Below are 21,971 nucleotides of genomic sequence, written 5' to 3' on the forward strand. Positions count from 1 at the left end.
AATAGCCTCAAATGGTTAACCGCTGTGCATTATTATTAAGCTCAGTACTGACCCAGCTTTCAATCTTGAAAGCTTCCTTCGTGTGTTGCGATTGGGGCAGGCATGAGGATCCAGTCTGAAGTCTTTAAGAATAAGCGCACTGTTGTTGCCTTCATCTCAAACACTGACAGCCAACACATACATCTGCTCGTGTTGGCATGAAGGAGCTGCTTGCACCGCTCCCGTCAAGCTGGGATCTTTTCTGGACATATGGTGCTTTATTATCAGCTTGTTTGCTTGTGTTGCGTGTCTCAGCTCATGGCTGCGAGAACACAGAGTAACACTGTGCTACAACCACTTGGATAAGAGGAAATCTGATAAATAAATGTCAATCGCAGGACACACACACACACACACACACATACAAAACAGTTTATCTGACGACCCAGCATTTGGGGCTGAAACGACCATGCAATGATTGGGTTTGTCCCTTTTTGACCCAACCATGGGTTGAATATAACACACTATTTTTTGTGTATTCTTCATGACCTGTCATTTTTCAGGTTGTCCAAAAGACACATGATCTCTGTTTAAGAACAATTTAGGTTTTTTAGAAATGTGATTATTTTGAAATAAATGCAATTTGTTATGCTATTGTTATTAAGTTAATAAAAGAACCCTTAGAAAATATACTCTAAAAAAGGCTGGATTATTTACAATCCATGGTTGGGTCAGACATAAAAATGTTCTTGGTTAATTTAACCCAACAGCTTTGTTTTTCCCCTTTTTGACCAAACACTAGATTAGAAACAAAGCTTCTACTTACAAAACAAGTATAGCTAGACCCAGATTTATTATAATGACGTACCTTAAATCATTTATGAATATGTTCAACACAATAGTACTAACGGACCGTGAATATCACCATACACTCTTAAAAATAAAGGTTCTTCACTATGCCATAGATAACCTTTTTTTCTAAATAGTTCCATAAAGAACCTTTCAATTAAACAACATTTTTCTGCAGATTATAAGAAGGTGAGAAGAAAACGTCTAAACAACCTTCGACTGAAGGGTTCTTTCTGGAACCAAAAATGGCACAAAGAGTGTATATACCACCGAGACACCACAATATTTTTGAAATGGGCAGAAGGGAACCTAAAACAACATAAACTCCTTCCAATGAATCACTTTGCCTTTGCTAATAATCGCGCCGGCTGCCACTGAGACCAGACGCTGAACGCCCAATACTAGACTGTTAATTTATATCTCAAAGTCTAACCAACAGCTGCGGTACACAAGAGTCTGAGCTATAGATTTAGACTGGCATATGCCAGTTTTACGACTTGTGCTCTACCCTGTAAATTGCTTGTGATGTTTTTAAAATAGAATGGCAGTTTAATGCGTATGTGTATTTATCAAAATATTATATTACTGTTGTTTTTTTCCGCATCAGATTCAATCACAAGGGTCATTTAGGTTAACTGTAATCTATTTTGTAATTTGGTTTGGTTGCAAAAAGGCTAATCCGTATTAAGTCCCAGACGACACACCCGTTAATTATTTACATGATACGCATGTTAAACTGTCTTCAAGCTGCGAAAAGCAACAGATATTTTTTGTGCTATGCGAGACTAATCCTTATCAGATCTTAAATAAAAATCCAGTTTTAAAATCCAGTCATCACTAAGTAGGCCAATACACTGCAAACCCCAACAAGCCCCAAAGATAGGCCTGCTTGTAAAACCAAACCATAAACAATCCCGGATTATATGAGATTTGTTATGCATGACGTTGAAAAAGAAAATAAATCTTTTACGATATATTACGATTATTTGTGGGTCTTCAGATTTGTACTTTTTTTACATTTGGCCTCTTTTATTCAAAGCGACGCAGGGCATGCAAGGATACTCCTGCCAGTGGCCTAGTTGTGTGACAGAGTTGCAACATTGTTTTTCGACTCTGTTGTCTGCGACAAATGTAATGGTTTGCATTTGCGCTTGTGAAAAACATCATTAGTGGCGATGTATTTATTGCTTAAGTTTGCATTGTTGCTATGCCAACCAACATTGCCCTCTATCAAACGTGCCTGCGGTCTAAACAGAAAAAACTGATACAGGCTACAATGACTGTGAAATCGGTAATGACTCATGACATCATGTTAACTCTTTGTTTCTGTTGACTGAGCGTGATTTCTTTGAGAACAGATGTAAAACTCTTATTTGATTTTTTTTATATCATTGTGAGACAATGTCTCTGTACTAACCAGTTTAAATATCTTAAGACTTCAAAGACAAACGTAGGCCTACATTCAGATCAATACACATTTTTGTGTTGATTCAGACTGACGGACCTCCTTTGTTTCCTTGTCGTTGTGTCTGCAGTTGCCGACTCCTCCCCTCTTACTCATGTCCTATTATTCTTATCCTTTTATTGTTTTTGCTTTCACAGTAATAAGCGGGTGGGGTCCGGCATTCATATCCTTTGCGCGTGTGTTAGTGTGAGAGTACGTGTTAGCGCTTAAGGGCCGGTAAACGATCCTATGAGACTGCGTCCCTAAACCCTGACATTTCTGGATATTGTGTGAATGTGTGAGTGTCTGGCAACTAACATGTCCACAGATTACATAACTAGGAGGTGTCTCTTCAGATTTATGTCTTTTTCTTTATCTGCCTTGAGTGGCCTACAATTATGGCTGTCGGGTACTGTAAACCAACGCAATAAATCATGTTTTACTGCGGCTCGGTTTGGATGATTCAGGTGTTTGGATTTTAGGATTCATTCCATTACATTATGACATTATTGGGCTTCACTATTCACACATATTTGTTAAATGATCATTTATGAGGGATTTTGATAACCTTGCAATTACAATTGTACTTCAAATGTTGAACATGGCACGGAATAATGTGGTATAATGTATGTATACGTGTATGCATATACAGTATATGTTGAATGTAAATATGAACAGTATTTTTTGGTGACATTAGGCTACACATAGGCTACTGAACGCTAGAAGTTTCAAGACCATGGGTTAAATTCCCACATTCTAATAATTCCAAACATTCGAATTTGTTGGATGAAGGAATCTGCCAAAGACTTGAATGTAAACATTACATAGCATTTCCATCTGGAAAACCTGTCGCAAGATGCAGAAATGCATTTTTGTATTATTTAATTACTTTATTAATAACAATAATTATTTACTAAAAACACTGTCAATTTTACAGAACTTTACATCCATTTGTGTTGGATGGAAGAAACTTAAAGTGGCAGTCCGTAAGTTATTTTGAGTAAAAATTAGCTAAAACCAACTATTGAGCAAGTACATGAAAGAACAGTGTTTAAAACTGTGACACCCTTGCGGGATTCACCACGGAAAGCTTGTAATAATGGTTTGTAATTTGCCCTGTCGGACGTTTTCCGGAGATCCTTATTTGGTGTCTTTCGTCTATATGTTGTGAACTGATGACTGTTTACAAAGAAAAAGTGAATGTGATTGGACTTGTGCGAAAACAAGAATTCATATTGGCAAGGCATTTCAAAGGTGGCGTGAGCTCTGTGATCTGAAAGGATTTCAAACGGATGCAGGCATGACTTTATTTCTTCTGAACAGGTAAGACATTTCAATATTTCAATAGAAAAACCGTATAGGTCCCTTGTTGTGTTAATACAGATGGGTACAGTCCCCGAGTCCCCAGATCTGTATTTCATGTGGCGTAAATTAGCACGGATAAGTGAAGACTGTGATTTTACTCAAATTTACAGACTTTTATCCCGGATATGATGGCAAGGCTTTGCATATAGTATATATAGTTGTATGATGTACAACGATTTATGACCATACTTGTCAGCATTTAAGACCTGCGTGGGATCTTCTGTCTGGTTCGCATTACAGGAGGTTCCATGAGAGATAACAAAACTGGAGACTTCAGGCACAAACGGAAGGTATGGAAATATATGTTTTTTGTGTCTTTTTATGCAATCAAAAATTCTGTGAAGAAGGCAAAAAAATCTGAGATTGATAACAAATCATTTGCATTGCATACAAATCTTTGAAATGTTTTCTTTTTCTTTGTGCACTTCAAAAACCTTTCATCATGAAACTACAAATATTGCTCTCTTTCTGGCTTTCTTTTTTTGTGGAACAAATATTGCTCTCTTTTCTACTGTCTTTTTGCGGGTTTAAAACATTTGGCTGCGAGTTGAAAACTTTTGCTTGCGATTTGGATTTTTTTTTTGCCAGTGAAGCTGTATCTCAGTGGGCGGTCTCTACCCACCAAGATGAAAGGACTTTTTCTATTGGTCATTCCCGATTGAAGTGACAATATGATCAGTTTCCAGCAGAAATGGCGGAAAACAGTTCGTTTACGTATACTGGGTAAGATAACTAAATTTTGTTCTCCATTTCTGCTGGAAAATCGCTCTTCTGTCAGACTGGCGGCAGGGGGAAAACATAGTGGGCGTGATCATATTGTGGTATTGGGTAGAGACCGCCCACTGAGATACAGCTTCACTCGCAAGCAAACGTTTTCAACTCGCAACCAAAAGTTTTAAACCCGCAAAAAAGACAGCAGAAAAGAGAGCAATATTTGTCGTTCCGCAAAAAAAGACAGCACAAAGATTTGCACGCAATACAAATAATTTTGTTATTAAGCTCAGATTTTTTTGCGATCTTTAATTTTTTAATACATTTTTTTTGTTTTAATCTCAAACACAGAAACGCAGAATCACAACTAACGTAAGAAAATCTTCCTCATCTGTAAGTCGCTTTGGATAAAAGCGTCTGCCAAATGACTAAATGTAAATGTAAAATACCTCCAAACATCACCTGCAGTAGCTTTTACAAACTGAGATGGCAACAAAGAGGCCAATCCAACGTAGTGCGCTTTAAATAGCTTGAAGTTACTTTTTGTACTTCAAGAATGATGTGAAACGTGTAAAAATGTGAACGTCATTTAGGTTGTGAACAGTTTGCATTTATTACATTTCTTTTCAAATCCTTTCCTTATACTATGGGAAAGACATTTTAATCCACATGAATAGATAATACATGCAAACTTCAGGTCACTCGACGATGCAACAGACTGTAACAAGGTCCAGTAGGAGACTGTCACCTTCAGCACCAATCTTTATGCTTTACTAATCTGAAGAACCAATAAAAAGCATGTAAACAGGATCAGGAAGTGATAAGAGAGGCACCCGGCTGTGAAGGTGTGGAACTCTGACTCACCAGAATTTCCTTTAGAGTTACAGTAAGTGGAAATGTATGTTGCTTTAAAAGCTTTTCCCAGCTCTTTATGCTATATCAACGCAGTGCTGACTGTCTCCTGACTCCTGGGGTAGGATGTGCGGAGAGGCCACAATTTCCACATATTCATATTATCAACATTCGAATCAAGGACTTTGTGAATTCCTGCTCGAAGACCCCAGCAAATACCTTAGCAAGCACAGTTCCTTAAGCTGGAAGAAAAGATGTTTTGCAACAGCCAACGGTGTCTAGTTAACATCATGAATTGAAGTCTAATATTCTTCTTAAGTCATAACTTCTAAATCTGTAAACCATCATTCCTTGAGTTGGGCATCCCACATGCCAATTCACAAAGAACCCATAGTGTACAAAATTCTACAGCATCAAAAATCACGTCAACCATCGTCGAGGACCCAGTCACAGGGGCGCAACTACTCAGTGTTAGGGGGGTATGCAGAAACTATTTTGGCGCCCCCCCAAATAAAAAAGTGTGCCAGACATCATCATGTATGGGCTTGAAATAATAAAGGTTTATTTTAAAAGTATATCAGACAGCTACTGTAAGCCTACCATAATTATATGGTATATGAACACAAATATATAAAAATGTATTCATGGAAATTTTTCTGCCATTTCTTTCTTTTTGCCGTATTTAAAACGTACCGATCCGTACCGAAACGTGACACAAGTGTATCGTATCGAACCGAACCCTGAATTTTGCATACACATATAGCACAGATCTTTAAAGAAGGAGAGATGTGGCCCTGATAACAGGTTCCATGTCACCCAGCAGATGTAAAGCAGCCTGTATGTCTGACAGCACAGCTGAGCTAACATGAAGCTAATGGTAAATAAAATCCACGATAAACCAGCCTTATTGCATAAGGAATGTTTTCCAGCTTCTAGTCATTTATTGTGCATGCTCACTTATATTTACCGGTTCTTATTTTACTTTAATAAAATTGAGATATTTCATGCATGGCATTGGTACAATAGGGTTTAACCAAAATATAAATGTAGATATCAGCAGCAACATTATTTTGCATTAAGCTAGCATACACTTGCCAGTCAATATTTATATTTGCAAGCCTCCAAGTTTGGTAGCAAATCTATTCATGATTCCACGGTCGGGTGCTCAGCAAGCTCGCTAGCTAACGTTAGTCTGTTAACATGAATATTGTATTTGCAAGAATAGACGTCACATTTTAAATCTAACCTGTTACCTTTCACCATCCACGTATTTAGCTGCTGTCGCATTCCTTGACAGGCCGTATCCTTTTTCCATCTTTCTTTTTCTATTTTTAGCCCCCGAAGGCTTTTTTGGTTTATCCATCTTTTTCAAATTCAAATTTCAACGACAACTCACTGACGTTACTGCGTACTTAACGTAACTCACGGCGCCCCGCCCACTCGCGATATTACCTTTCTATGTCTAAATAAATTATATGATGGAATCTTATGAGGGCACCGGTGCCGCCTAGCCTGTTAGTCCCCTTAAATGTATATAACTTTTTATATATACAATAACTTATATAAATTTTATAAAAATGTATATAACTATTATTTCACATTTTTAAAACCATCGCGTTGGCGCCCCCCATGGTGCCCCTATGCGCCGCATATAGCGCATACCCACTTTTTGCGCCACTGCCCAGTCATACCACTTACAACATCCCTAAAGTATAAATATTCCTCTAGAGTTAAGGAAAGGTGGTGACCACTGCTATAATTTAACGGACGACGACACATTGTTAGTCGAAGAGCTACTCTAAAGTTTTCCCACCAAACATTTATGCCCATGAGGCATTTTTATCTGCCCAAAAATGCTTTAATGGGGGCTGATGTGGTTGTGCACCGCATGCAAAACATTTTAACCGTCCCATCTGGCGTTAGAAATTACAATACCCTGTGAATTTCTGAGAAGTCCGGCACAGAAAAACATGCTAATCTGAATTTCAAACCCTTCCCTGGAAGCGGGGAACTCAGAGTGTCAGGTGTGTGTTAGTGAGATCTTTCTTTGTGGGTGTTTTGTAAATTAACAGTCAAATCTTACAGACATTCAAAAGAAAGAAAGAGGTGATGCTTTTACTTACATAAAAACACTGCTGGCGGGTCAACACGCGTGTTATCGGTTTAAAAGCGCGAGAGGGTCTTAATGACGTCATAGTTGTGACATTATCCGTTCACCTCAGGGACGATGGACGCTGTTGATGGCCATTTATATTTAACTAGGTAAGTCAATTATATATCAAAGTAAACTCAATTTCTAGGAAGGCATTCAAAGTCTCAGGTCCTGGCACTATTACCACCCAGACGATAAAGCAAAATGATAAAAAACAAACGTGACCAAAACAAGACCATATTCGCACAATACGCAGAGTAATGCGTCTTTTTGAGGCAGAAATGTTGGTTGGACACTTTCTCAGGCAGGTCCTCAATCATGGAAAATGCCCCTAACCATGCATCTGTTGATTATATACACGCACAATCTAGAGGGCAAGCCCTTCCTCACCCTTAAACCCAGCCATGTTAAGAATGATGACATGTACTATTAACCACACAAACACACATTGGATTAATAAGTGAGCAATTAGGAAATGACCTGTGTCATATTACACACACACCTGATCTGTAAATATTGATTGCACTTTATGTAAACATCAATGAATAAAAACAGCCAGTGACAGATGGAGGGGAAAAACTGCAGCTGTTAGAAAAAAACTGATGCAGGAGGCTGGGTTATTAAAAATTGGTGATCTATTATTTGGAAAACGTTAGTGATACACTGTGTAAAAATATAAATAGCATTTGGTAAATTTGTACTGTGTATATACATTTTCTATTTACAAAAACATACTCATACGTGCATATATTTAAGAAGACTATAAAAATAAAAAATCTATTATTATTAAATATTATTTAAATTATTGTTAAATCATATATATCCTAAATATGTCCTGTTACCTTGTATCTCTGTTTGTTTATAAATTCAAAATTAATGGGCACAGTACACAGACATTCAGTATTCTGAATGCGATTTATCGGGATAAATCATTTAACGGCCCTAATTATTTTTATCTTAATAGACTATCTTACTTTTCTTTCGATACGTAAGTAAGTCGATTACAACTTTAAAAACACATGCCAAAAACAAGACCAAATACACAACGTTACATTATTAATGCACACATTATTATGATTAATCCGCACTCCAAGTTACATGGAATTCTTGTATGTTAGTGTCTCTGGCCAAGTCTACGCCCTTCCAAATCCCATTTTTGTTTTAGTTCCTGAGATACCAGAGCGTTTAGCCAAAAGACATTAAAATATATCCGGTAAAAATAAGATCAGTTGCCCATACGAGCCATTATTTATAGTGTTGCCAACATAAAATACACACAGACAGATACTTTGCCAGACAGACAGACATTAGCGCTGTGCAAATATTGGCACCTTGACTACTCCAGTACAGATGTTATCTGAAATGGTGTTGTTTACAAAAACATGAGTTTTTTTAATAACTTGATGTAAATCTATTGTTATTCAACTTTAATTAAAATATTTTCAAAAATCATTATCAATATTTTCAATCAATTTAACCCCAGAAACGGAAGAGGTCAAACGAGTTCAAATGATTTGTCGAAAACGACATCATGCCATTGGTTAAGATAAAACTATGACTGGCTAATGTATAGTTATCCCTGCACATAAATCGCAGCTAGAAATAATTTTAACATTAAAAAACAACAGAGTCGTCATTAGATTCTTAAAAATTCTGTTTTTTACAAAAAAGTCTCAAATGCTACTTGCGATGTGTCATCACACAAACACCTGTTGAAGGACAGATGGTGGAACATCTGCGGCCTGCAGGCTCTGGAGCAGCCGTTGCACCGTGGCCTTTCTTCCGTATCTCTGCGTCCACATCACAAGACCCGCCAGCACCTGGCTCTGAATCGAAAGGGGGTGGTCGGCACAGCAGCGATACAGATCAGCCGAGGAAAGGCCCAGGTCCAGCAGGACCGACTTCCACTCGGGACCAAAACATGCAGCCAGATGGTTCAGATGCTGTGTGGTTGGGACTGTCGAAAGGATGTGGTCAGGAATGCCACATTGAACTGAAAACGAAGATGAAATTGAATTATGAGTCAGACATTCGCTATTCTGCATACTGTACTAAAATAATCATGATACAAACAGATACCATTATTTGGGGAAATGGTGCAAGGAAAAAATGTATGTAGCCTGTATTGCATTGCAAATGCAGCTTTACATTCATTTAGCAATAGTTACTGTAAAAAAGAACAAAAATAAAATAATAATAATGTCTACATGATTTGTTTTTACAACATGTTTTTGATCTCAATTCTAGCTATTCAGATTGAATTATATACTTACATATTACAGCAAATAAACTATAAATACGTATTTAAATGAAAGTTATTAATATTGGAAGAAAGAAAACAAGAAGCAGAAAACCTAGTTAATGACTCAACAACCTTTTTAGTCAAATACCCAAATGATTTAGGAGGTGGTGACCTCAACATCCAATCTTTTCTGTCTGCCCAGCGTAAAAGACACGTCATTGTTTTTGTCCGGTGAGAATAAAGATGGGCTTTATTTGAGCAGTGGGGATGAATGGAGCAAAGGTCAGTTTGAAGGTTTGTTTTGAGTGTTCCCAGATTCTTCACAAAATCAAGGACGTCCATTGATTTCTGTGGTGAGGTGACAGGAGTGGCCACACTCATCCATGAAAAACAACTCTCTATATCTAGGACCTGTTTTTAATGTTTCACTAACACACTTGGAAAGGTAGTTAGAACAAAGTCTTCATGACATGAAGACCACCTTCCGCCATTTTGGCTTAGTAGCAGCGACTATTAGACAGCTTTAGCGGCAACAACACAACCATTATTTGGCTTAACCTACATTCTTAACTTCTGGTAGACCTCCGTAAAGAATCTATAACTGTTTAGTAGTTTGAATTTTATTTAATATAATGAATATATAATAAAAAAATATATAAAATCCATATTGCTTTAAATTAAACATAAAATCCATTGTTATATTATAACCGAACACAGACCAGAAGTTAGCGTCAATACGTTCTCCATTAGTAAGTTCATTTTCCAAAATTTTACAGTGCTGCTTTTTGCGCATCTTTACCAGCCTGCACATTTTTCAGTCCTATTAATGACAAAAAGGGGCAGTGTTTGGGAAACCTGTTTGAACATATTTTCTATCCACCTTTTTCGGGATGCGCGAAATTACCCATTATGCCTATTGTATGGCGTAGGGCTGATGCACAAGACTTCTGGTTCGCCGCTTGATCCCATTAGTTAGGCATTACCAAGTTAGCTTGAAAGCTTTTAAACAGAACTTATAATACTTTTATGTAATTTAAAACAGCATAATGTCAAACAGCAGTGTCTAAATTATTTCACAGAGGTCGCACAGGCATGAGATTTTAACCTAGATTGTAAAAAACGACTTTGTTTCTCACCATAAGAAGTTGGAGAGCGACATCTACTGGGATGATGACATTAAACTCCAGCCAGCAGGCACATTATATATATCGTCTTATTTGAGACGGGCAGAATGCAGTAGTCAGAGCTAAGACCGGGCTGTCTATAAATGTTATTTACTTTACGTACTTATTGTGTCAAGTGGTAGCACTCGTGCGTAAGGTTTTCTGAGCTTTCTGTGGCTGTTGTGACAGCCTTTTACCGCAAAAGAATATTCAAGAACCTCTAACAGAAATGTCCTCTAAATCTACATTTTGAGACACTTAAATAGTAGGAGCAGCTTAACACTTCTTCTGTGAAGGATTTTTAACAGGTTTTTAACCTTTCTAGGGCTTCTAAACCTCAGAGACAAAAAAGATTAGTGTTGAGGTGCACCAACCATCAACAACAATAGCAAATACAACAAAGGATTTAAAACAGCTAGTGCTGGTTTAGCAAACATGTGATAAGACTGTTAAACAGTCAACAGAGCAAAAACAGGATTATCTGTGCTAATTCTTTATCTGCATAAAGGTGGTGGTACATACAGTAGAATGAAAAAGAACAAAAAGATGCCGAAGTTTGAACATTTTCAAAGAGAGAAAGATAGAAACAAGTGGGGTGCTCTGCAAAAAACATGCTCAACCTTCTGGGAATTATTTTTCATAGGATAGAGCGTTCCAGGCTCAATCTCCATGTCTACATGTGGACACTTAACTCTATGCTGTTGGAGGGAACAGAGTGCACTCTTTAAAGAACGAAGAGAATGCAGAACTCTTGATGATCTGAGGGGGTCGGTTCCCTGAAGATGGTGTAAGGATAATAAAACCCAAGTTGTTAAGCAAGTCTGTTTATAGAAATGTGTGCATAGAGGCGTTAAGCACATGGCACTGAAAACCCTAATATTGTCATTAATTTCAAAAATCAAGTCACCAAAATTTAACAAACATTACTTAAAATACAAAGTTTTGGCATCAAATCTTAAGAGGATGTGTTTAAGTGTCACAAACTCAAATTATTAATTTATTTCAACGTCATTTCTTTATTCACTGTCTCTGTTTAATATGATTGTCATACTTGTTCACATAACGGAATATTGCCTGATAAAACTTCTGATGTATACTGATAGATATGGTCAAACGTGGTTAAGTTATGTCCATAACTTTATCAATGTCGGTCTAAGGTTAAGTTTGCATGCATGTGAATACATTTGAATGTGTTAATGTTTATGCATTTTATTAGATGTCTGATGTCAGCTAGATTCTTGATGTGCCAGTGGGGATGATATCAGTCCTCAACTCTCTGTATTTACCTCCTCTACGTGACCTTCCTCAAGCAATGTGTCTGTCGCAGTCTGGAGGCCTGACAGTGTACGAAATCTTAACTAAATTAATTTAACGTCTTTTTGTAAGGATGCTGTAAATATGAAGGATCCGAAAGAAGTTAATAAAAACACAGACCCGAGCAAGTGTATCTGTATGTGCTTCGGTAGCTCTGTGTGTGTGTGATAGAATTTCCTAAAACAGCCCTCTCTATGTTTCTCTCTCCAGAAAAAGCGAATTCGTAAATTTTGGGGCGGGTTTTAGTGAACCGCCCACACGAGCCTCTAGGGAAAAGCGAGCCATATCTCCGGAAAATTCCACGAAATCTCCCAATATACCCAAGCAGTTGCTCATTTGTCTGAATTTAAAAAGAGAGAGTAACATTTTATGTTTATTCTGAGACCCAAACAAAGAGGTTTCCATCCACGAAAGATACAATCATCATCCTAATGTGAACCTGTAGGCTTTGAAGGTCTAACCCATTATGTGCATCAGATTGTCTTTCATAGTGACATGAATAGTACAATGTCCACTTCTGTTTCCAACCGAGATGGAGGCAGACCAGGGTACATTGAGGACATTAAGCTTTAAACTCAGTACAGATGCTGGATATGTAGACAGATTGTGAGAATCGCATAACTGAAACGTTACTTTAGTTTATTACTTAAAGGAACAGTTCACCCAAAACTAAAATTTATGTCATCGTTTACTTACCCTTAAGTTGTTTCAAATCTGCATGAATTGATTTGTTCAGATGAACACTGAGAAAGATCAAGTTAAAAAAATTTACAATTTTGGAACAACTTGAGGGCGATTCAATATTTTCAAATTTGGAACAACTTGAGGGCGATTAAATACATTTTGGTGCTATTGAAATCTATATTCATATCAATGACTACAGTCTATATCATCTATAACTATAGTGGTTTTCTATACATTTTGTCTATACGTTGTCATACATGTAATCATATAATCGAAAGGAAATTTTATATCTGATTTCAGCAATTCTATGAGGTGAGAGGCTGAATGGGTTGGTTCAGAACAGTTCTATGGGTGACGATTTTCTCTTAAAACCATGTTGTTCTTTTATATTAAGCTTTGCAACATGGCCTACAGATGTGTTAACAAATAACAAAAAACAAAATGCAAAACAGAAATAATCCCTATCCTGTTGAAATGGATGTCTAGGAAAAACTGATGACATTGCTTCTGTGTCCTTAAAAGACCCTGTGACTCTTGGCTTTGGACACAAATACCAATAGGTACAGCTCTGAGTTTAACTTAAAGGAATTGTTTACTTTCAACATACATTTTCAAGATAATTTACTCACCCCTCTTGTCATCCAAGATGTTTATGTATTTTTTTCTTTAGTCGAAACGAAATTAAGGTTTTTGATGAAAACATTCCAGGATTATTCTCCATTAAGTGATCTTCAATGGACACCAAACAGTTGAAGGTCAAAATTACAGTTTCAGTGCAGCTTCAAAGCGCTTTAAACCATTTTCTAAAAATGTTTACATGTATATGCTTTATAAACACAAATGTTCGCCTTGCTCGGTTCTGCAAAGAAAAAAATACCTAAACATCTTGGATGAGGTGAGTAAATCATCATGAAAATCTATGTTGAAAGTGAACAATTCCTTTAACTTTAAACGGTAAAATGAATGGGAACAAAAATCGCATTATATTGTGTATGAACATGTGGATGATTAAATGAGAAAAGAATGTTATTCTTAAAATATTAAATATCTGACCTCCCATTAACACACACCATAACTGTACGTCATTCTGTGCTTTTGCTTTTCGTCTTTCATCACATAAATAAGATTCCTAACAGATGCGGCAAACTCAGAAATCAAATTTGCATTTTATGGGCCAGCTGGAACTGCACGGCGCCTCAGAGCTTCCACATTTTGACAGGAAGACTCTCCTCAAGCCAATGTTCCTGGAAATCAGACTGTACTAGAAATGGGCGGGGAAAAGGGAGGAGGAGAATGAATGTGAGGTTCCAACAAAAACACATGAGCAGCACTGCATTGGATTGTTTCAAGAGAAAATTATTAAAAGCCTCTCCGCCCACCTGTGCGAGTCTCACGAGGATATTTACATAGAAATATATGATGTATTATATACTACATATTTTAGAAATATTAGCAAATTATGCATAAAAGTCTGCTCTCGAATCATGAATTTTTTTAAAGGAGAAGACACAAAAATACAACTTCTGACAAATCTTAAAATCCCATGTAAGCACATTTTTCCACGAAGCCGGTTTATTGATCTGCATGTTAACACATGAAAACACATTCTTTTAAAAGCAGATTTTTGACAGATATCCACTTGTCTTTTGCATGAAAACACAATCATTATCTACTTACAAAATCAGTATGTTTCCAATGTGAGTATTTTTTGGTTCAACACGAAAGTTATTTCTTCTCTTGCCACGCAATAACAGTTCATAGCAACCAGTGGCTGTCATGCTCAACAAAGGACCAAAAATGAAAGATAATATATGTGAAAACAACTATAATTTTATTTTATATTTTGAAAACTTGAAATATAGCATGCCATTTACTGTATGAACTACTTTATGATGCTTTTATTAGGCGTCACTATGAATTGATCATTTTCATTTTTGGGTAAACTATAACTTCACCAAGTTCTGATGCGGCCAAAAAACAGACAGAAAATGATGTTCTATAAAGAAACTGAATTGTAAATGCTGGATATACTGCCATAAAACGTCAGATTAAAATGTTGTTCTGCATATCTGCTTCAGTTCTTGAAGTCTTTCATAGTCTTTGCGGGTGACATGAGTTAACATGGTTAAAGTAAACATACAGAACAATGTAAAATATCTGAAATGAATCGGCAGCTGGCTGGCAATATACTGCACTAGTAATAACGCGTAGGGGATTGACCTGAAGCTATAGGACGGCGCAAATACAGCTGTGCAAATAAATGACACTAAAATCAGCTTGCTCCGAGGATGTCTGGTGGACACAGGTTACCGATCAGGGTGATTTCATATGGGTTGTGTGGAACTGGCTCTCTCTTTTAATGGAGAATAGAATAAATCTGTATGATTTTTAGTTCTCTTTGTGATCAAGGTACTTTACAAGCCAGTTTGGAAAGGTGAGATTCCACAACAACGAAAAACAGGCTGTTTGGTATACTGTTGATGTTAACATGTTTTTCAGCATTCTGACAATGTCTAATATTTATGTATTTGGAAAAGATATCTGAAGCCATTTCAAATAAAGGAACTACTGTTGAAGTATTTTGACCACACAGTCATGTGAATGTCATGTGAATACTGTAAAATAAAGGAAATACTGTTGAAGTATTTTGACCACACAATCATGTGAATGTCATGTGAATACTGTAAAGTGCAAACCGCAAAACACAGTAAAATATATAGATGCCCCAAATATTGGCCAATAATCAATATTTTAAAAAACTGAAAATGAAGTTTAAAAACTGCCAATGATAAGGGCCGGTATATCCTGTCAATCAAAAGAGGAAAACAGGAGAATGCAACGAATTTGTGCTATGTGTATAGAAAATGTTAAGAAACATCACTAGTTTGATGTTCAATATGAATAGTCATTATATGAATTATATAACCATCATACTATCCATAACAGCATCGTTATTGGCAGATATCACTCTGAATATTGTCTATCAGTATCAGCCCAATATTTACAAAATCACTTAATTTCTTATTTTCAGCTAAACCAATCTGAATATACTTTATAAAATATTACAATGTAAATACATTACATAAAATATGATCTATCGTCCGTCTCTATCCTTTTGCTATAGTGGAAGTATAGATCAAATTTATTTCCAGAAGCTAGTCACAAAACACATTGAGGTACTACTTCAGGTGTAAGCATTGTGACAACATGTGTGCATCTCTTTAGACAAATTTCCATAGATAAACCTAAAGCCAGAATCTGAAACATAAACATGTAAATCAACACGACCTACATGTTTGCAAATTGGTTTGACAAATGGGGAAGTCGTGTTCTCAATTGTCTAATACAGAATCAGTAAAGCAGGTAGTAAGATGCCTATCAGCGCAAATAGGCTTGTTAAGGATTGAGCTTTGTTTAACACAACCACAACACGTGTTTTCATTAACGTCCCCGTGACGCTGCAGTTTAGGGGCCTGTCAAAATGACGGAGATTAAAAGCGAACTAGAAAAACACGTTTCCATGCCGACATAATGACATTGCTGTCAAGATCGAAATTCACAAGGAACAAATTTAAAACTTGAAACGCAAAACAAAGCGCTGTGAAAGTCTGTGGGCGCAAAAGGCCTCTAAATGGAAAGAATTTAGATCCTATTAAGCTAAGAAGAGTCTTAAATTTAAACAACGAGATACGGTAAGTGCGAAGAATGTTTGCTCAGAGTAATGCTTGTCCTCGACTTCCTAGAAATTCGCCCCCCCCCCCGCACATTTCTTTTATTCCCTCTCTCACTTTCTCTAACCCCACCCCATTCCCCAATTTATCATTATCTGAACCACAGTAAGTCAATAAAATCTTTAGCTCAGTAACTGGAGACAGGAGGCAGAGGGGCCAACAAACGGCTTTGATTATATTTTTCCTAGAAAGGAGGATGCTCGGCAAGAGTGCAGAGCCTCAGCGCCTGTGCCAAGAATTAATGCTGCTTTCATGGAAAACCAGGGCAGCGTACCAAGCCTGCCTAGCCTTGAGAGATTCAAAACACAACTCCAGCCCTTTTTTTTACCTCTCTTTCGTACTGTTTTTTAAGAGGGCGGGGGTTTGGACTACACACTATAAAGGGGAGAATGTGACTGTGGGGGATGTTAGTTCTAAAAAAACACAAATCATAAACACATTATATGCCCACTTTCAGCAAAACAGCAGCTGAGATATAAAAAATGTATCTTCTGTTAGCTTTAGCTTTGTTTCATTCGGCAAAGTGCAAAAAACTGTAGTTTCGACTATAGGCTGGTGTGCATGTAAATAATTCATGTCACTGACTGTATGCAAAGGCTTGGTTTTTCCAGTCCAAGTCACATGGAAATTTGCTATGGTTTATGTACATTTGATTCAAGTCTTCTGCTTCAATGACTAGAATTGGTAACAAAGGGTTTAGCGTTGGGGATTATAAAAAAAACAGCAATTATAGCATTTATAATTTAACAATCCAATCAGCATAACTGAATGAGAAGATGAATGGTTTTATTATTATACAGCTTATGAAGTTAGGTGAAACGGTTTTAGAGACACACCTAAAAATTGGACGAATGCTTTTAAATGACTAATAATAATGTTATTAAGTCTATTTCTGTATTATTTAATAAGTGAGTTTTTACAAAAGAGAATTGTTGTTATAGTCCTTAATAATTATGATAATAATAGTTTAGTGAACATCAAGACAGCCATTGCCGATCCTAGACGTCTGGGGGCTCTATGCAAACCTTTGTGAGGGGTCCTTGTCATAATAGTTTAAATTAGATAAGCATAACTGTAAACTGTAAGATTGTAAAATTAAAACACTTAAATGAATAAAAACTGAAAGACAAAAAACTTTAGTAAGATTAAATTCACATTATGGATTCACATGCATTCAATTCTATCTTTTTATCTATCAAGTGAGGGATTATCAAAAATGAAACGTGATAAATATAGTTTACTCAAGAAAGCTAAGCATATTAGGATATTCTCTAAATGTGATGACAGAAAAATGTCATATTATCATGGGCAAACGAAATACAGTGGTGTGCATTATAGCGGAGACTCACATGGACATTGTACAGCTGCTTTTGAGACTGTAAGTCTTTCCCTGTAAATGCTACATTGAATATTGAATATTAATGTGTATGTAACTTTGCAGACAGTCCGGAAATTCACGACTATCCAACGTCTACAGTCAAAGCAACTGTATGCCAGTGGACATACTGAATTTGTAAATCTGTAGGCCTACTTGCATAATTCGGCAACACTTTGAAATATTACAAAAACACATGCCGCCGCCTTCTTTTGCCTCACGTTGTCGCCATTGTTTTCCGCCACAGACGGATAGCTTCGTTTTGAAACCATGGCCATATGTAAATATGCATCATAACATTATGTGCATGTCATCGCCTGCGCGCTGCATGATGTCTGAGTATGTCACAAGTAATTGAATAAATTAAGTATTAAAAAGGAAATTTCCAAATGATTCCGAACACTTTAAATTTTAGTGTTTTTGATTTGGTACTCAAGGAGGCAACTTGCGAAGGGCCCATGAACTTGACTTGCTGACAGGAGTCCAGATAAAACAAGAAATTACTCTGCAGAAATGTTGTTTTTATGTTAACATAAAAATATTCCCGTAAATAAGGGTCATTCTGTGTCAAATCAACCAAATGGAAACTTCCTGAGCTAACCATTTTGATAAAGCTATTTTTTTATAGATTAGTACTTAAAAATTGTATATACTATGGATTAATATTAAATACCATGGATTAAGATTTCCAAAAAAGTGGAAAATCTCTTGACTATGTTCTTTTTCCAAAGTTTGCATTTTTTATTCTGTCATGATTTATTCGCACTCATGTCATTCCAAGCCTGTTTGACTTCCTTCTGCAGACCACAAAAGAAGATATTTGGAAGTATGTTGGTCACCAAACAACACTGGCAACACATTGACATTGACTTCCACTGCATGGGACAGAACCACAGATTTCTGAAAATCTATTTTGTGTTCCACAGAAAACAAATAAAAACTGATTTTTTTCGGATTAAATGTCCCTTCATTAATCGTTATATATTCAATGAATTTATAATCATTTATATTCTACATTTATAAGGCCCTACGGTGTATTGTTCAATCTCAGAGATGTGTCGATCCCAGTATGGCCCTATATACAAATTGTAGACCTGTTCCCATTTTTAATGGTAGAAATCAAAATTTAGGTCAATTTGCATTTAGTTATTGAATCCTTATAAAACCATACAAAAATTATTGAAAGTTTTATTAAGGTTTTGTCAGCTAACTGTAGTAACATTTCAATATAACACATTACATGAAAAAATTCTTTTGTATACTATTAGCTTTTACTATTGCAAAAATTTTAAGACACTCGTGTTTTTGAACTATTTAGTATACTACACTACTATAGAAAACTAAAGTATACAAAAATTAACAATTGGTAATACTACAGAATATTTCAGTATACAACTATAATTTTCTACTATAATACAGTATAATTACAATACAAATTTTACAACAGTAAATACTGAAGTACCTACCATATATTTATAGTGGCTTTTATCCCCTAACTAAGCGTTTGAGACCTCGGATTTAGGATAGTTCCCACCTCAAACCGGAAATCATTTTTGGAAAGGCAATGTTCTTCAATGCTTTAAATGTTATTAATTACCTAATATCCTATTATCATGAAATGTGTTGTTTCAATGTATCTTTAACGTTACTTAAATACCAAATGTTACTTAATCCAGACGTTTCTTCCGAGTTTGAGGTGGGAAAATCGTAAATCCAAGGTGTGTCGAAGCATAACTTCAGCTCGACTCGCACATCTCTCTCACACAAGCACACGGCGGGTCACCTGTGAAGGGTGGAGGAGGCTCGCTGTCTTCTTCATCACACAGTCGCAGTAAAGAGTCTTTGATCCAGCTAAACTCTTTCTCTAGAGATTTGATAAAATGATGGAAAGCGCGCGAGCCGCGCGTGGGTAGAATATCCAGCAGCTTCAACACTTTCCTCCTGTTAGATGACTCGCACTGAATTTCCTCTAAATGGCTCTGCGTTAAGATGTCCTCCTGATATAAATACTGAACTATCGTCTCCTCCACTAAAATCTCATCGGCCAACTGCAGCCGCTGAGAACGAAGCAACGATTTATGTTTGGGGTCCATCTTTGACCAATAAAAGAGCCGAAATCTGTTGATTGTTGACCAAAACAGTTTGGCCGATGAGGATTGTTTCTAAACAAACCGTAAACAAAAACAAATGCTTAACCCGCCATAAACTATTGTTTGTAAATAACCATAAATTAGTGTGTGTAAAACAATATAAATATTTATGACAGAAACATAACACAAGACGCGTTTGTGCACTACAAATGACTTTTCCGCGTCATGCCACAGTTTCCTCTCCCGGCTGGAAACAAAGGGCAGGCGGAACGAATATTTGGAACATTATTGTTCCGCATCTGTCAGTGTTCCTTAATGGTATAAATGCGTATTATTGTTTGTGAAATATTGCTCTAGTTTAATATATTATTTGTAGCCAACATCAGTCTAATTTCGTAGATTATAATATAGGTTTAGTTAATCCAAATCGTAATATTCAATCATTTGGTGGAGTTTTCCTTTATTTTGACGTTTTTTACTTGTAAAAAACTTACTTGTATAACCATATTTTTCTACAAATGTCATACATAAATGTGTTTACTATGGTTAACTAGAAATTCAACCCTAAATGTATGGTTACAACAAAACAAAGTGTATGGTTTGATTTACAAACAAAGTGACACTAAACAATGGCGACCGTTCAATGGTTTATTTTGTTTTAATGTTCAGCAATTTATTTTATTTTCTAAAAGATAGATGTATCATCATTCTTTCCAGTTGGTTCAGTTATTGTTTTCCAGAGCAAAACTAGATCCAGGAAAAGAAGATTACGTGGTTATCATGGCACCTGTGAGCTACAAAAAGATGGATTTATGGATGGATGTAAATCCTCTTTGTTTATTTATTTGCATGTCTAATTCAGGGTCCCTGCCCTTTGCGTTGTTCAGACTTCAACAATGTTGCTGTGTCCTCACATAATCTCCTCTATTTTCTATTCATTACATTTGTAACATGGCATAATATGATGTAAAGGCCTTTCTTTCCATCCAGCATGTCATACACTAAGCCATTTAAAATCTGTAAGCAAGGATTTTCCCCTCAGATAATTCATTATTTTTTTAACTAACAAAGACCTACAGTGCCTATTAAGGACATGGATATTTGTGAAAACATTCCCTGTTCTGTTTCAATCATTGCATGCAAAAAATCTGTCTGCCACTGAGTGACAAACTTATTTTTTGTCAGTTAAGTTCATAGTTATCACCAGTTTTATTTCCTGGTGATATCTCTTGATTATCTCACTTTGTTCTGGATTATGCCCATGTGGGTTTAAATATGGCACCACACCTGCATACCTAAATTCAAAGTTTAGATATTATCTTCTTTTGTGCTACAAAGGATCTCACATGTGCTTTGGTGAAGCATGACTTGCATTGCAAATGTAAGATCAGGCTTGTCTTTATCAGACAGAATACAATGTGCCAATCACAGTCTTGTAAATGTTATTTGTTGAGTTTCTTTCGGAGTGCAGATTGTGTGTGCTAGTTCCAACAGCAACCTCTTCTAAACTGTCGTGTTTACTTGCCCTGTTTACATGAGCTGTAAAGATGTTCATAAAGCCAGAGTCAGGTATGGCCATGTACAGTAAATGCAAGCATGTAAATAATTGTTATTTCATATTTAAAGATATGAAGAAATGTATGCACTAGGGTTTTAATGAAACTTCAAGAAGACTGATGTTTGCTGGCATGTGTTTGATCGCTGCAATTACAATTTCCACGTCAATTCCAACAAAGTCAAGATAACCTGAAAACTGAGAAATCTCCAAGACATTGTTTATCTTTGACCCAAAAGCTCATGTGCCGGGACAAAGTGAACTCCAGCACTTTTTTTGGCAAATGGTGTCAATATTTCACAAAGAAATGTTCACTTTCTTACGTGAACAGGCGTGGCCAGTTGCCTCCTGAGAAAACGTATGCAAATACAGTCACTGCGGACACAATTTCTTCGGAAAATCCTTGGGAAATGCGAAGTGACGTTAAACGCTACTCAGAATTTCTTTACTTTGTTGCAAGCTACA

At 36.4% G+C, this 21,971-nt stretch overlaps 1 protein-coding gene across 1 annotated transcript; it reads right to left on the reverse strand.

The window, feature by feature from the left end:
• Positions 1-8,392: 8,392 nt before the first annotated feature.
• On the reverse strand, positions 8,393-20,206 carry cradd (CARD and death domain containing adaptor protein). Its single transcript, XM_079454511.1, has 2 exons — positions 19,645-20,206; positions 8,393-9,345 (listed from the first exon to the last, which is right to left on the reverse strand). Exons 1-2 carry the CDS (start codon positions 19,952-19,954, stop codon positions 9,050-9,052), a joined length of 606 nt encoding a protein of 201 aa, XP_079310637.1. The 5' UTR covers positions 19,955-20,206; the 3' UTR covers positions 8,393-9,049.
• Between the last annotated feature and the right edge of the window lie 1,765 nt (positions 20,207-21,971).

The sequence above is a fragment of the Barbatula barbatula genome (genome assembly GCF_947034865.1).
Source record: "Barbatula barbatula genome assembly, chromosome: 4".
Classification (NCBI taxonomy): Eukaryota; Metazoa; Chordata; class Actinopteri; order Cypriniformes; family Nemacheilidae; genus Barbatula; species Barbatula barbatula.